The 15672-nt window shown below is 58.0% G+C and overlaps 7 protein-coding genes across 7 annotated transcripts; 2 read left to right on the top strand and 5 right to left on the bottom strand.

The window, feature by feature from the left end:
- Window positions 1–166: 166 nt before the first annotated feature.
- Window positions 167–1435, top strand: PSEUBRA_001132 (Protein of unknown function DUF4646; the record flags this gene model as incomplete). The annotated part of the gene is made up of 1 exon (XM_016434427.1): window positions 167–1435. One exon carries the CDS (start codon window positions 167–169, stop codon window positions 1433–1435), a length of 1269 nt encoding a protein of 422 aa, XP_016294170.1.
- Window positions 1436–1610: 175 nt separating this feature from the next.
- PSEUBRA_001131 (Glycoside hydrolase, clan GH-D) lies at window positions 1611–3320 on the bottom strand (the record flags this gene model as incomplete). The annotated part of the gene is made up of 1 exon (XM_016434395.1): window positions 1611–3320. The coding sequence occupies one exon, from the start codon at window positions 3318–3320 to the stop codon at window positions 1611–1613; it is 1710 nt and encodes a 569-aa protein (XP_016294169.1).
- A 1367-nt stretch (window positions 3321–4687) lies between these two features.
- PSEUBRA_001130 (Tyrosinase) lies at window positions 4688–5758 on the bottom strand (the record flags this gene model as incomplete). Its single annotated transcript, XM_016434402.1, has 2 exons — window positions 4688–4696; window positions 4781–5758. The coding sequence occupies 2 exons, from the start codon at window positions 5756–5758 to the stop codon at window positions 4688–4690; spliced, it is 987 nt and encodes a 328-aa protein (XP_016294168.1).
- A 1181-nt stretch (window positions 5759–6939) lies between these two features.
- PSEUBRA_001129 (FMN-dependent dehydrogenase) lies at window positions 6940–8196 on the top strand (the record flags this gene model as incomplete). The annotated part of the gene is made up of 1 exon (XM_016434426.1): window positions 6940–8196. One exon carries the CDS (start codon window positions 6940–6942, stop codon window positions 8194–8196), a length of 1257 nt encoding a protein of 418 aa, XP_016294167.1.
- Window positions 8197–8695: 499 nt separating this feature from the next.
- Window positions 8696–9850, bottom strand: PSEUBRA_001128 (uncharacterized protein; the record flags this gene model as incomplete). The annotated part of the gene is made up of 1 exon (XM_016434400.1): window positions 8696–9850. One exon carries the CDS (start codon window positions 9848–9850, stop codon window positions 8696–8698), a length of 1155 nt encoding a protein of 384 aa, XP_016294166.1.
- Window positions 9851–12845: 2995 nt separating this feature from the next.
- Window positions 12846–13325, bottom strand: PSEUBRA_001127 (uncharacterized protein; the record flags this gene model as incomplete). Its single annotated transcript, XM_059464565.1, has 1 exon — window positions 12846–13325. One exon carries the CDS (start codon window positions 13323–13325, stop codon window positions 12846–12848), a length of 480 nt encoding a protein of 159 aa, XP_059321118.1.
- Window positions 13326–14173: 848 nt separating this feature from the next.
- Window positions 14174–15159, bottom strand: PSEUBRA_001126 (uncharacterized protein; the record flags this gene model as incomplete). Its single annotated transcript, XM_059464564.1, has 2 exons — window positions 14174–15004; window positions 15085–15159. 2 exons carry the CDS (start codon window positions 15157–15159, stop codon window positions 14174–14176), a joined length of 906 nt encoding a protein of 301 aa, XP_059321117.1.
- Window positions 15160–15672: the final 513 nt, after the last annotated feature.

The following is a 15672-nucleotide window of genomic DNA, read 5'->3' as shown; positions in this document are numbered from 1 at the left end:
ATGTCGCAACTCGGGACTTCGTTGTCTTTGGGGCGATGCGTGCCGCAGCGTGCTGCCGGACAGCCGATAGGGTTTGTGCTGCACATATATTTGGCTTGCTGTTCCCAAGTCGCTTCGTCTGATCTGCACCACATTCCTCAGTTGCACGACCAAGGCAAGGCAAGATATGTACTCCAAAACTAAATCAGCCGATGAGGATGAGCGTAGCGCGCCGCCTCCGAGCTACAACGCCGCTATTGGTGGAGCTGGTTCCTCCACTCGACAGTTCACCCTCCCGCAGGATGCTCCCGCTCGGAACGACAGCCGTCAATGTGGCGAGTACACGGAGAAGGACCAGCGGAAGCGAGACGACAAGCTGTCGTCCTCATACCTTCCCAGCGCCTCTTCCTCTTCGAACGCCGTTCAGCCTCTGGCTCCCATGAACGCACTTGCGCAGTACGGCAGCCCCTATGCCATCTCATCGGACTGGGCGCCGTCAGCGTACGACGCGCGACTCACCCGCTTGCCCACGCTTGACCTCGAACTTCGGCTCAAGATGCGCTTCTCCAGCTCCACCTCGGTTGCTCCTCCTAGCTTCACGCGCCCGCCTCCACCTGTTCCTCGGTCGGCGTTCGACGAGGTGTACATTGCGAGCGCCACCACCAAGGTCAAAAAGCAGCTCCTCTCGGACGGTTTCGACCCTCTCTACCCAGGCCCGATCCTCGCGCCGCGCAATGTGAGCGCTGCAGACTGGGCCCGGTTCCTCTCGGACCTCACCGCAGCCGGTCGTCTCACAGGCAAGCAGAGCATCTTCTCCAACGTGGCGCCTATGACGATGCACATGGGTGCCACGGGCTACTTTGTCACCAAAGCCATCGAGAAGCGGATGAAGAAGAAAAAGGACCCGCAGATCTGTCAGGCTCTCGAGGTGTGGCAGGCGAGCTTCTTCTCCGTCCGCCAGCTGGATGTGTGGATTGCCAAAGATGGGCTGCGGGTCACAGCCAGGAGTCCAGGCGCTCTCTTGCCTGGATCCAACCTCACCGCAGAGGCACAGCTTGAACGCACGGGATCAACCGCTTCGGCCACCTCCTCCTCCTCCAGCTCCAGCTCCAGCTCAAGCAGCGACTCCTCCCACAACGACAAGGCGCACGGACAGAAACTCGATAGGTCCACCCGAAAGCTCTGTCGCGAGCAGCGCAAGCTCGAGCGCAAACAGCGCAAGGCCGAACGCAAGCGCCAGCGTGCCGAGCGCAAACACGAGCGCAAGATGGACAGGATCGACCGCAAACACGAGCGCAAGATGGACCGGATCGAGCGCAAGGCGGGCAAGGCGCGCACGAGCAACTGCTGCGCATCCACCAGCGGTGCGAATGCGAAGGGAGCAACCATGAGTCCGGGATGGGTTTTGGTCATCGCTCCGCTGCCCTTGTCAGATGGGGCTACGTTCCCTTTGTAGCGCGGCCATCCACTCTAATATGCGTGACATCATTCCATTGCGCAGTAACCGAGGAGCGTAATTCGACAAAGGGGGCAATCGCGTCCAGCGATGCATCTATAAAGGGGGATCGCTTAAAGCGATGTCTCTACAAAAGGGGCGAAGTGCTTCTTCAAGCGATGCACCTACAAAGGGCTTAAGTGAAGCCGATACGGTCAAAGTCAGGCGCGTACGAGTCGGCGTTGGAGATGGTGATCGAGTTGGACGTTCCCTTGGTGAAGCCGGTGAGCCTGACGCGGTAGCCCTTGGTGACGTCTTTGTCCCAGTCGTAGCCACTCAGAGGGAAGCTGACGGTCTGTGCGGGGCCTCCGTTGACGCTGATCTGCGCGGTCCTGTCGTTGGTCGAGCCGCCGAAGCCGACATCGGCGTTGACGTAATCGAAGTAGATGACCGACTCGCTTGCGTAGGCCTTGACGTTGTTGAACGTGAGCGTGTTACCAGCGCCATTGCCGACGAAGCCGACCTTGTTCCCCTTGGAGCAGCCGGAGCAGGCCTGGACATTGGCATCGCCAGCGAGCACGGCTGCGCTGGCGGCGATGTACTTCAGCTTGGGGTTGTAGCCCGTGTACTTGATGTTGGACAGTCGCAAAGCGATGGAGCCGTGACCGTTGATCGTCTTGCCGTAGTTGGAAACACCCGTTCGCTTGGTACCGGTCCACAGATCCGTCACGTCAGCAGAGGCAATGCCCAACGAGCCAAAGGGAACATTGACGTAGCGGCGGTTGTTGGTGAAATCGAAAGCGAGAACCGCCATGTCGCCATTGGCCAGCTTACCCGCGTGCAGATCCGACTTGCCCGGGCGACGCTCGATCAGCTTGACAGGCTCTCCCAGACTGTCCTGGTTGATCGCGATGAGGCCCTTGTTGAGCAAGATGGCCTTGGCCGCCTTGGAGATGGCGGTGAGGTCCGTAGAGATGACCAGCGGACTCTTGATCATGGCCCAGTAGGCGAAGTGGGTGGCCTGCTCGTCGATCGTCATGCCGGCGTTGCCCACCTCGAGCAGGTCGGCGTCGGCAAAGTGGCCCGGGCCCGAGTTCTTGTTGAGTGCGATGGGGATGGCTTGGTTGATGATACGCACCACGTTGCCCCATCCGGAGCCGATGTCGTCCGAAAGACGGTAGGACGTGCCGATGCCCTGGGTCCATTGGGCGGGACCAATCAGGCGGCCGTCGTCCTGCTGCTGTGCGACACCCCACTGGCAAACGAGCATCTTGTTGATGCCCACCTTGGCGAGCGCACTGGTCATCTTCGAAAATCTCGAGGGGAAATCCGACCTCGCGTTCTTGGGCGCATTGTCATCGCCAGTAGTGCCATCGACGTAGCAGTTGTCGTACTTAAGGTAGCTGACGCCGAAGCTCTTGAGCAGGGCTGCGTCCTGGTCCTCGTAGCCGAGACTGCCCATCACAGGGCTGGGACTCTCGGTGTCGCACGCGCGGAGACCTGCATCCGAGTACAGGCCAAACGAGAGACCCTTGGAGGTGGTATACTGGCTCAAGGCGGGCATGCCGGAGGGAAAACGGTCCGTGTTGGTCTTGAGGTTGCCCGAAGCATCGCGCTCGCCATCGCGAGAGACCCAGCCGCAGTCGACTTGGAAGAAGTTGTAGCCGGCGGCGAGGTAGCCGTCCGACTTGAGACGGTCGATCGTGGTACGCGAGGTGGCCTCCGAGGGGGAGCAGGCGTAGGCGTTGTACGTGTTGAAGCCCATGCCCGGGGTAGGCTGGGCCGAGGTCGATTGACGCTCGGCCAGGTGGGAGCTAGGAAGAGCAGTAGCCGACGCCGAGGGGACAGCGCCGAGAAGCGCGGCCGCAGCGAGGACGCTGAGTTGCACGAAGGAGGGCTGAATCATTGTTCTTGTGACAATGGGAAGGCGGGAAGGATGAGTTGATGGGTCGACAATGAAGGGACCGCCCCATTCATGCGCCCTTTATAGCTTACACCTCGTCATACATCTTCATTGTACGAGGGGTAAGGGGGTACAGCGGGGGTGAGCGGTCCAAGAGCGCTCGAGATGAGAGCGGCGTGAAGGGCGTGTACAGCGCCAGGCGTGGGAGGCAGCGATGGGAGGAGTACCATACCGCTGGAAGGGGGCGTCCCGCTTGACCGGTTTCCTGGAAATTTGTTTGGATCTGGGCGCATTATTTTTCGCCTAATTAATATGTTTCGCTTGTTTCACACCTGCCCATCTGTGCCTGGGCCTTGACGCGAATGAAACCATGAGGCGAACAAATTGTTAATAATACATCAAAGCGCTTCACGGGTCGAGACCGTCGGAACAGAAATATATCGGAGGGCATCATGGTGTGAGACCGTCGGACAAGAAGCCTATGAGACACGGGACGTATTGGCGTGCGTCTTGGCATGATGCATGTGCTCATGTGCAGGGTGCATCTTGGTAGGTAAAGAAGCAAGTCGAGCGATCTGTTTTGCGGGGTACAGACTCTGGACTCAGTTTTTCCGGTCTTCTCCCAATCTCGCTTAGATCTTGAGCGAGACATCCGACGGTCCGAAGCGGATGGTCCCCGGCCTGCAGCGACTAGCGTTCCTGGAATCAGGTCACCGTTTGGACCGCTGCACGGGATCACAAAGTCAGAGGTACGCCGAAAGCATCTTGTGCTGCCGAGGCGGCAGTGAGGTCTCCGAACGCAGGATAGCCGCCAGGTGATCTACAGATGAAAATTTCCAAGCGAGGGTCCGATACACCGGCGTGCAGTGTTGTGGCTCGCTCCGATGTTGGTGACGACTCTACCGACGAGCATCAGTATCATAGCAGAAGAGCGAGCTTCGTCTCGGATCCTGGCTCCTCACCATAGAGGTGGAAAAGAATCTCGGTTGAGCATCCTGCGTCGTAAAATCGGACCACAAGGAAATTTGATCTCATCTTTGACCATACAAGACTGCGCTAACGCTGCTACCAGACGCATATTCTTGTAGAGCAGAGAAAGAGCTTTCCAACGATGTTCAGATACTTGTGTGTTGAGATAGACAGCCATCGAGCGTTGAGGTGAATTGTAACAAGGAGCCATTTTCTGGGACTGTATGCGCGCGCACTGCGTCTCAGCAATTCACAGGCGGACCGCAGAAGGGGCGCAGCGGTGTGTGATCATTTCGCTGACGCCTAGAAAACTATCAACAGGACAAGATGGCGTCGGAGCTCTGTGGATGTATCGCGCAGCACAGCTGCTCGTGATTGGGGCGAATTCGCTTCATATGATCTCAAACATACTGTCGAGAAAGAGGGAAGAAGACGCTGGGTTAGATACGCGCTGAAAGTGTGCAAGCGATGAATCATAGCGTTCGAGAACTTACGACGTAGCAGAGATCGCCGGATTTGGTGTCCATGACATCGCGCACTTGCACCTGATCGATGAGGTTGCCAAACGTAGGCAGCGTGTCGTTGATCGAAGCATCAAAGGGCCCAGTGAGGGTGTTTCCGTCGGGGAGGTTGCCAGCGTAGTCCGACTTTCGCTGTTCCGGATCCATCTCCTGCCAGAGCGACCAGAGACGATCGATTTGCGCGTGGTGAAGGAAGAAGACCGCCTCGTTCGGCGAGTGGGCCGGTCCCATGTCGCCAGCAATGTACTGGTGCACCGCGCCGTGCGGAGTACCCTCCAGATAGTAGCGATACTTGTTGAACGTCTCGAACGCCTGCGCTTTGGCGACCGAGGACGAGTTGAAAGCGTTCACCAGCTGCGGGTCCGGGTTGAAAGCACGCCTGAGCAGATGCGGTGAGAAGAGGGCTACGTCTTTATCGCCTTGCAGAATGTCCACCGGGAAGTTGGCGAAGGGACCTTCCTCGACGACGTCATTGTTGTTCGGGTTGCCGTTGCCCCCGAAGCCATCCGTGACCGAGAAGATGGGGTCGACGTCCGGGTTGCCTGTGTCTGCCGCTTCCGTCCAGTCCCAGTACGGAGTCGGGCCATCGTAGCCGCACGCCGCGAGCGCTCTCTCGCGAGCTTGGACAAAGCGACGGTGCCAAGGGAGGAAGGCGGCGACCGAGTGAATGTGATGGTTTTGCTCGACGTGGATCGCAGGAAAATCGTCATAGAGGTTCTTGGACGATTCGATGCCGGTCACGGCCGGTTTCGTCTTGAGGCACTTGACGGCGTCGAAGTACGAGCTCTTCTGAGCCTGCGAGAGGGTGTTCCAGTTGGGACGCTGCTTGAGCGACGAGCATGGCGTCGGTGCCCGGGCGACGAGGTCTTGCTGTGCAGCGAGAGGGAGGGCGGCAGCGTGAAGAGCCACTGCCACGGCGAAGAAGAGCAAGAGCCAAGTTTTTGCGAACATGACCGATGAAAAGATCCTGTATCAAGTCTAGAGTAGGTGAGGGCTGCTGTTGAGCTGATGTGAGTGAGGGTGAGACGACCGGATCATTCGAATGCCTCTTTATACACCTCGTCTGTCAAGATGACAAGCTTTCGCGTCCGAAGGTCTATCCTCGCAAAAGAACGTGCAAACATGTTGCTGGATCGCCTGTGCCGGTGTGTTGGGCGAGTATGGACCGGTCTACGTTCGTAGAGATCCTGAGAGCAGTGCAAAGCTTTGTTCCGATCAACAGACAGCTTTGCGGTGTGTGACAAGCGCGGTTCTGTTGGGTTAGCGCACGCTAGCTTCGGCACTACGGGGTCTTTTGTCGGAACTTTGGAACTCAGACGACAAGCTCGGCTGCAAGCCTGCGGCTCGCTGGCTCTTGAGCCTACTCATCGTCACCGACGATGGCATAGACTGCAATGACCTGCATTGCAGCGAATGCGGTGGCCTTGCGTTTCCGTCGAGATGCGGTGCAGATCATTGTATGCGCCACGCCGGAGTAGCATACCTGCAGGGGGTCGTCTAAACGCGGTTTTCCGAAGTCTCGGCTCGCGAGTGTGAAGCCTCGCTCGTGCTGTCATCGGCGAATTCTGAGCACCTTCACCGCATCTTGTGTGGATCACGCATAGCCGAGAGGAGTGCCTTGGCCTGCTTGTTGAATCACCACCATCCCCCTTTGTCAATATCGTGTGCATTTAGCTGCCTCGCACCGGAAAGCTGTGGCGTGCTGCATTCCATCGCGTCCGACGGAAGCTCGCTGCAGGCTAGATGGACCGGATTCACAGCCACATGGACGCCCTCCCTTACACTTCACCGTCCATTGTGACTGTCCTGTGCAAGCATGTGAGTAGAAAGCCTGGGAGCTGAGGTGAATTGAGCTGGCGCAAGCTGCGTTTAGCTGCGCCGTGTGTGGCCCAGCAATTGACGCTGCGTTCAAGAGCCGATTAGCTGGGCCACACACGCCGCAGCCAAACTGGGCCTGGAGGTGGGCCATCGGCGATGCGAATATTTCGAAATCGCAGGTCGGTTACCGCTTCGAATTTGATAGCCGGGGTGCTGGAACCGCCACCAGCAGTGCGGGGAAGCGTGTTGTCTGCTCTAATCACCATCAGCGGGCTTCTTCCCGCCCTCTCATCGATCTCTACAGACTCACCATCATGTCCAACCCCAAATCCGGCTATCTTCGCGAGATCTACGTCGGCGGTCTCTCCGGCTCCCAACCGCAGACCACCGATCTGCGCCTGCTCGAGCAGCAAGCCAAGGAGAAACTCTCTCCCGCTGCGTACGCCTACGTCGCCGGTAGCGCCTCGACCGAGTCCACCGCCAGGGGCAATCTCGAGGCTTTTGCAAAATGGCACATTGTGCCGTCGATGCTGCGCGATGTGTCGCTCGCCGAGTTCGACGGTAGCGTGCGACTGTTTGGCCGGGACTACTCGAGCCCGCTGGTAGTGGCGCCCATTGGAGTGCAGGCGCAGCTGCACAAGGACGACGCCGACTGTGCGACGGCCAAGGCGGCTGCCGAGCTCGAGATCCCTTTCACGCTCTCGAGTGCGACGAGCAGGCCGATGGAAAAGGTGTTTGAGGAGGCAGACTTTGTCAAGGGAGAAGAGGAGGGTGGGGATGCGTGGTTCCAGTTGTACTGGCCTCAGGACGACGAGTTGACCGAGAGCCTGCTGGGCCGCGCCAAGAAGGCTGGGTACAGGGTGCTGGTCGTGACACTGGACACGTGGAACCTGGGTTGGCGACCTCGAGACCTCGATACAGCCTACAACCCCTTCCTCACCGGCGAGGGCGTTGCGAATGTCTTTTCCGACCCGGTCTTCATCCAGAAATACTGCGATGGCAAGGACCCACGTCGTGCGGACGTCAGCAAGGACGAGATCACCGAAGCTTCGGTGGCAGCGATCGCCCAGCTGAGCCCGGGCATCTCGCGCACCTGGTCCGACCTCGCCCTCCTCCGCAAGCTCTGGGGGGACGGACCCATCGTGCTCAAGGGCATCCAGACCCTCTCGGACGCCGCGCGTGCCGTCGAGGCCGGCATGGACGGCGTGTGGGTCTCGAACCACGGCGGTCGTCAGGTCGACGGCGCACTGCCTTCGCTCAACGCGCTCCCGGCTATCGCCGAGTACATCCACTCGCTCCCGCGTCGAGAGGGCGAGGAGAAGAAGACGGTCATCTTCGATTCCGGAGTGAGGTGCGGCGCCGACATCATGAAGGCGCTCTGCTTGGGCGCGGATGGGGTCGCGGTGGGCCGACCGTGGTGCTGGGGTCTCGCGATGAATGGCGAGGACGGGGTGAGGGACGTGCTCAAGACGCTGCTCGCTGACTTTGAGCTCAATGCGGGCCTGGCGGGCTTCAGGTCGGTCAAGGAGCTGGGCAGGCATGCTCTGGTGCGCGCCGACAGTAAGATGTGAAGTCGGACACGCCAGACTACTTTTTCCGACCTGACGCTGTTCAACAAGTTGTCGGTCTGACACAAACTGAAATATTTGGGACTAGCTGCGTGGTGTCTCTTTGTTTCGAAGTGTCTGTAGGTCAGCTAGACCGCAGTGAGGAATCGACCCTTCCGCAGATCGCAAATCCAGTCGAACTGGACTGACGTTGCATTGCCACCGACACATACCACAAACCACACAGTGTGAATTGCAGACAGAGCTCCATTGGAGGAACGACATGAAGAGAAACGAGCTCGAAACAGTAAAGAGAGTGATGCCCGCGCGAGGGCGTACAAAAGAGGAGGAGCACATGGAAAAAGTGGGGGCGTGAATGCCTATTACGTGGAGAGACCAAACGAGGGTGGATGGGTGTCGATGGACAGAAAAGGGCCGGAGATGAGCGACTGGGCGAGCGAGAGCAAGAGTCCTACGATCTTCGGCAGGCCATCGAAATGGAAGCAGCAGACGGATCGTAGATTTAGCGTTCAGAGTCTTCCTCGCGCAGATGCCAGCCGCTCTCCTCGTCGGACAGCGGACCGCTTCTGGAGAGGCCCCTCCTGGAGCCGCCCTTGGAGCTGGTGGCACGGTGGCCCTTCTTCCCACCTGCCGCGGCGGCGGACGCAAGCCCCCGATCGCCCGCCTCGCCCTGCGACGAGGTCCCAGACATCGGTCGCCCGGCCACCTGGCTCTCCTCGTCTTCGTCGGCCATACCTCCATACGCAATTCCTCGCCTGCCCCTGCTTCCGAGCGAGATGGGCGCCGAGGCTCTGCTCTCCATCTCCGGATCGTTGTACGCCGCGCCCCTCCTGCTGACGCTGCCTGTACCAGTACCGAAGCTCGATCCTGCGGACGAGCTGCCGGGGCTCCTGCGGCCGTCGTTCCTGTACGACTGGGCGGCGAGGCCGCCTGCGCCACCCACAGCCATAGCCCGCGCAGGACTGCGTCCGATCGCATTCGACCTCTGCATCTCCTGCTGTCTGCTCTGCTGTCCATAGTTGTACGCCCGGCGACCCCACTCGAAATGCGGCTCGTTCAGACTCTCCTGGTCCAGAAGCAGGAAGATGTACATGCCGTACAGGAACTCGATGACAAACAGGAAAACCTGGACGCCAAACGTAGCGTAGGCGAAACCCGTGCAGATGTTGAGCAGCTGACAGCTCGTGTTGAAGTTGGCCGGCTTCTCGTAATGCCAGTAGCCGTCGAATTGGCAGTTCTCGTTGCCCGCTCCCGGTCGCAAGTCGTTGGCAAACGCCAAAGCGCCCGAAACCCACAAGACGCACATGGCAAACTGCAACAGCAGCTCGATCTTGACCATGAACAACCCGTAGAGGAAATCGCCGTAGTTGATAAACGGCATCAAGGGCAGGAAGATGTTGTAGCCAAAGTAGATGATGGGCGTGAAGAGGCCGAGGATGATGAGGAAGATGAGCGATCCCCAGGACGGGGCGATGATGGGCGCGTGCTTGTTGTAGTAGTCGACGACGAGGATGGCTACGATGGCGGTAGCGAGGGAGAGGAGACAGACGAGACCGGTGACGAGGAAACGGATGACGAGCATCACGTTGGGATGCGGCGAGCGTGGGGCGCGCGACGGCTCGCGCACCGTCAGCGACCGACGCTGCGGGAGGACCATGGTTGCGAGTGTAGCTGCTGGTGCTGGGCTAGGTTTGCAACGAACGCCTGGTCCTGGAGGCTATGCAGTATGTCGCGAAAGATGGGAGACGAGCTTTGACGGAAAAGCAATTGACAACCTCCAAATGATCTGTGCTATCGATGTGTGCGATGGTAGTACGACGATTCGACCGACGGATGGACCACGGTGCTGATGATAGTAGTACAGACAACGACCGTGATGAAGATGATGGGTCTAGGGAACGACGGGTCGGTCGAGTCGAAAGGGTGGGAGATCAAGGATGGAGGTAGGAAGGTGAAGACCAACGACGACGACGACGAGCAGCAACAGAAACGGACGATCAGGCCTACGGCAAAGGAGGGGCAAAGCGGGGGAAAGCTAGGCGGGACCCAAGAGTGGACCCGCAAAAGTTTGCAACTGCTCAGCGCACTCTGCCAACCAAAGTCTATCCCATCCCATGCTTTCATTCAATGCATCCGCTCTCGCATGCGCTGCTTTCGTCAGAGACGGCGGCGGATGGAGCTCAAGTCGAGGCAGACCCGCGGCGGGGCAAGAAGCGGGGTATCAAAAGAGGAAAATCTCCCCCTTTCCAAGAGGAAGTGCGCGCTTGCAGAGCAGCACAACCGGGTCTAAGCGAGACCAAAAGGCTGCAGAGATTGATTCAGTTGCGCCCCTACCCTCGCCTCCTTGTCTCTGTGCCTCCTTTTCTCTCCGCTTTTGGATCTTTTCATACGCTGAGTGCCGTTCTCTATGAGATTGAGACGCTCAGATCTCTTTCTGAGTATCGAGTTCGATGCTTGAGCATATCACAAAGGTACGGCAAGTAAGATGCGACGAAGCTTGATTCTGAAGAGGGAAGACTACATCACCTGGCAGAAAAGGCATTGGACGGGTCTGAAGGATCGACGGAGCGGGGAATTTCGCATTCAGAGCCAGGCCCTTCGCTGTGATAGGCTCTACGGTGCGCAGCTGATTGCAACTCAGCTTTGTTCGCAGCAGAGGACGGGGCAAGGGGAAAAGGGCGGGCGGCTCGCTTAGCCTGTGCCTCTGCAATTTGGTTGTCTTCTTTCCCCTACAAAATGCACCTAAGCGAGGTGGGTCGCTGCAGATGGGTTTATTTTTCGAAAAAGGAATTTCACTCAACTGCGTCAGAGAGCGAGAGAGACCGCGGAAATCGACAGCTGCTCGAGTGCGGCACGACGGTGTGCGATGCAAGAGAAGGATTCGCCTTTGGTGCTAAGCCATTGTGCCGCTGCTACCTGCCGTTGCCATCATCGCGGCTCCCTGAGACGGCGTTCGAGCCTCTTCTTGGAATCAATGAGGCCAGTGTTGCATCGTGTCATCACACGCTGTGCAGTGAGTGGAGCCAGATCGACAAGATGTGGGCCAACACCGGATCGTCGAGAAGAGCGATCAGTGCAACGACCACTTCATAGCGAAGGTTCAACCGGATGCAAGTCAATCTCGTATGATCTCCTTCTTTGCAAGGCTGCTAAGTATGTTGTGGTGGTGTGAAAGCAGCGCCCTTGTGACGAGCAGGACTGTTTGTTGGCTGCTTCAATCGGAGCCTCAAAGGGACCTCAGGTAGGATGCCAGGGCGGCGAATTTTGACTCTTCTATTTTTCTTTTCAACTTCCCACACATCATGCGAGCAGGCTCCTGACCTGCATGCGCCTCTTTTTCTTCGATGCGGAGTTCCAATGCGGGTGCACAAGGCCAGTGAGCCACTTGCAGCCTTTGCAGCATCCCCTTCTGTGGCGAGGATGGCAGCCGCAACCTTGTTGACAACATGTGGGCGAGTGCGGAGCATGGTGTTCCAAGTCTCATAGCATCCGCTCGCTATCAACAAACAGCATGACCCTTGATGTCTTGATCATGTCAAAGGTGCTCGCCAAAGACATGTGCGATATACAGGGTCCTTTGTCGCGAGCCCGTGTCGATCGAGTCTCGAGTCGAGGACCCCATCCACTTTTGGCTACACTGCTCAGGTGCTGAAAAGCTTGACGAGGGGCCCAAATGTGCGGTGACGCGTTTGTGGAAGGGCCGATTTAGGCAGCAGCGCAAGAGTGCCGAATCCGGCTCGCTGGGCTGAAGCTTTGCTTTTTACGCGAGGTGCTCGCATCGCACCACCTCAGGCCTGCGAGCAGATCGCCCGATCCATCTCACACATTGACGGCTCCCGATCTATGCTCTGGTGCCCCGCAGTGGCTGTCTCCGATCGTATTTCGTTCCCGTCTGAGTCTGGCATGCTCTGCTGAACGGGTCGAGCTTGACAAAATCGTCTCAGTCTCCTCAGCTGACCAGTCTCCATGGCCAACGAGCTCTGTCTCGAGCGGGGCGATGTACGAAAAGAAGCGAGCTGCCGGGGCGCAATATTAGAGCGGTCCTACAATTACCCCGCGCCCACTTTCACGCCTGGCTCAGAGAAGACCCTTTTTGACCCGTCCAAAACTGCAGACCCCCGTCATCCCCACCGCGTTTGAAGCAAGAGCGAGGAGCTCGCGTCGTGACGGCAGATCGGGCTCACCATGCTTGAAGCTGCGACGCTATCGGCGAGATCCGATACGAAGCTGCCTTGACAGGTGTCGCTCTGACGACTCCCCCGCCCCTCGCCGTCGCGCACGCTGATGCGCAGAACAAGGCTCAGCGACGTCACGGGCCTCGGATAAGCCTCACACGCACTCGCAAAGAAGAGGCAAAGTAGGAACACATTTGATTCAGAACATAGCATTTCGAAACGCTCTTGAGGTCGTTGATGGTGAGGATGGTAAGTCGTCGCTATCTGTTCGTCGCGATCTCATGGATCGGACACTTGATTTCTTGACCGTCTACTTTCTGCTTGTCGCCACGAGTTCCGCCATCTGGTGCAACTCTTCACCCCAGCCTTGTCTGCCCTGCCCGCCATCCCTGCGACTGTTTGCTTTCGGCTCCCTTCTGTTCATCTGCCAAAGGAATCTCGTTTCCCTTGTCCGCTTTTCGAAGCGAAGCCGAAGCACTACTTCCAATTGGCATACATGGCGCTCTCCACACCCCAATCACGGAGTTCCTTCGCATAGATCCGGTTCTCCTCCTGAACCACAACGTGATGCACCGTCTGCGGAAAACCTGCAACGCGGAACATGCGGTCGCAGAACAGACGGCAAGCCTGGTTCACCTTGTCCTTGTCAGCTCCGAAATTGTCCGTGCTTTCACAGATGTTTGCCATCAGCTCGTGGAGCAAGGTCTTGACAGTTGTGTCGAGATCTTCGTTCGGGATCTTGGGTGGAGAGATACCGTAAGCCTTGTAGCATTCGGGCGGTCCCCATCCGTTCCCAGACTCCAGATCAGCCTTCTCGCTCTTGTAGATCTCATGCTGAGCTTTCGTTGCGACCCTCAAGTCGTTCGTGACGGCACGGTTGGCGAAGTGACGCTCGAAAAGATCGCCGGGAACAGAGACATCGGCGCCTTTCTTGCCAGCCTTAGCGTTGCTCGCCATCTTGATGAGCGACGGTGATTGGGAGGAGATGCGAATCTCAAGTCGAGGACAGTGCGGAGCGACGATGACGCACGAGGATGTGGAGCGTGTGCGGAGACGATGACCAGGGCTGCGGATGCTGTTGATGATGACGAGCTTATGCCCGTAGAGCGTGTGGTGATGGACGGAGGGCGTGGAGCTGAGATGATGCCAGCAGGGGAGAATGCGAAGGCTAGGTGAGATGATGGTAGTGGAGGACCGTTAAGTTGGAGGCGGTGGTGGAAGGGGGGAGGGTGGGAGATCGAAGGAAGGGGGGTTTATATCCCTTTCGAGTCCTCTAGAGTCCAGCTACGCCCGCTTGCTTCAAACTGACTCTTGCGGGCTGAGTCGCAACCTTTGTTCCGCACAATCGAGAATTGCTTCCGCAATCATTTCCGCATCTGCTTCCGCTTCCGCTCCCTGCGGTCGAACGTTCGCGACGTGACGAGATCCGCAGCTCAGCATCACCAAGTGTGGCAGAATAAGCTCGATCGCGATCTGCATCTTCATGTGACAAGAGAGTGAGCAGCTTGGGGGCTGACTCTGTCTCTTTCCAGTCACATCGGAAGCTCGTGCTCGACTCAGCTTCCTGTACTTCGGCGTCACGGTCTGATCAACCCCGCATCCATACAAAAACGGACGTTGAACATCTGAGTGCGGCAGGCGTCTGCTTTCCGCATCACTCGCGGACAGACTCAGACAGGCATCGCTGCGAAACTGACAACTTGTTTTTGATTGCGGAACACTACCGCGGGGCAGCGGAAGTGCGGAAAGGACGCTTCGCCGCGATCTAGCCACGCGTGATGGCACATGCCTCAATGAGTATCTAGCTACGCCAAAGCAGTCCCTGTCATGAAGCTAAGCACTGCCTTGCGACGCTTGGCCTTGACGTCGTCTTCGACAGGAGGCACATCCTCGCCGTTGGCCTGCTCTACAGATCTCTTGATGGATTGATCCCGCAGAACGGAAGCTCCGAAGGGCTCGGGCTGCTGCGACGTCTGATGCGCCTCGTAGCGATACTGATCCTGCTCGTAGTGATACTGCTGCGGCTGCGCCTCCTGCTCGTAGCGGTGATGATCCTGATTGTCGTGATGCTTCTGCTGTACCGTAGCGGCAGGGTCAATGCGAGTATGCTGCTGATCGTCACCGGCGATACCAGAGTGCGGACCCTCTTGCTTGGGAGAAGGCTGAGCAGGTCGAGAGCGGCTAGCGAAGTTATCTTTGTACGATTTGATCTGGAGCAACCAGTCCGAAACGCGCTCATTGGTGCAACACGGAACTTGTCCGTTGGTGCAGTCGCGAACGGACGCTTTGGAGCAGTCGCGAACGGACGCTATGGAGCAGTCCGGAACGGACTCTTTGGCGCAGTCCGAAACGGGATGGGTGCGGACGGTCTTCTTCGAGAGCCGAGTCAAATGGTCCGCCTTCCAGAGTCTAGCGAAGACGTCCTGCTCCTCTGCCTGAGGGACCGTGACAAACACGCTGACACGATAAACACCGTCGTCCGGGCTACGAGTGATTAAGGCATCGCAGTTTCCCGCGCACATCCTAGCGATGGTCGAGAGATCAAAGTCCGCCGAGGGGATGCGATATGCGATGTCAAATTCGCTCTCGAGCAGAGGGGACGAAGTCTGCCGGACGAATGGGGGGTTCATCGTGCCCTGTTGTAATACAGGAAGGAGAGGGCTGAAGTCAGAGGGACGTCGCTACGACTCAAAGGACGGCTTCGAATGCTACTCACGGATCGAATGGAGGCTAGTTGACTGACGAAGTCGCCAGCGCAGGGCTTGTCGTGTGAAGACAAGCGCTTGCGCATATAGATGCTCTGATGAGTGGAGTCGGGCAGATGGACTATTGGACAGACGAGGAGTAGACGAAAGGTGGGAAGGAGGATGGATGTGCGAAGGGGTCGATCGATAAGCTGTCTGCAAGGCTGCGTGCGAGCAACGAAGCCTTCGGCGGAGCTGAGTCCATCCGCTTTGTCCCCATCAGCGAGCAGGATGTGTCAAAACGCTAATCACAGCGTACACCATCAATGTGTGCGGAGCAGTCAACGAGCCGAAAATAAGGTTGCGGACGGGCAAGACTTCTTGGCAATGCGACCGACGTGTTGAGCTCTCGCGGTTGTCGACTCCTTCTGAGGGGCTTGGGTCAGGAGAATGTGTCAAGACGCTCATCAATGCGGGCAAGATCGACCGAGGTGGGCCCGACGAAGAGCGGACAGCGAGCACAAGATTAAGGTTTGGCGTCGCGAGCGACGTGATGAGCTCGTGACAGGTCGAGCATCCCGTTTCGAAACGGAGCTCTCTTCGAAGACGGCATTCATGTG

The sequence above is a fragment of the Kalmanozyma brasiliensis genome (assembly GCF_000497045.1).
Source record: "Kalmanozyma brasiliensis GHG001 unplaced genomic scaffold PSEUBRA_SCAF12, whole genome shotgun sequence".
Classification (NCBI taxonomy): Eukaryota; Fungi; Basidiomycota; class Ustilaginomycetes; order Ustilaginales; genus Kalmanozyma; species Kalmanozyma brasiliensis.
This window is presented reverse-complemented; position numbering and strand designations above follow the sequence as displayed.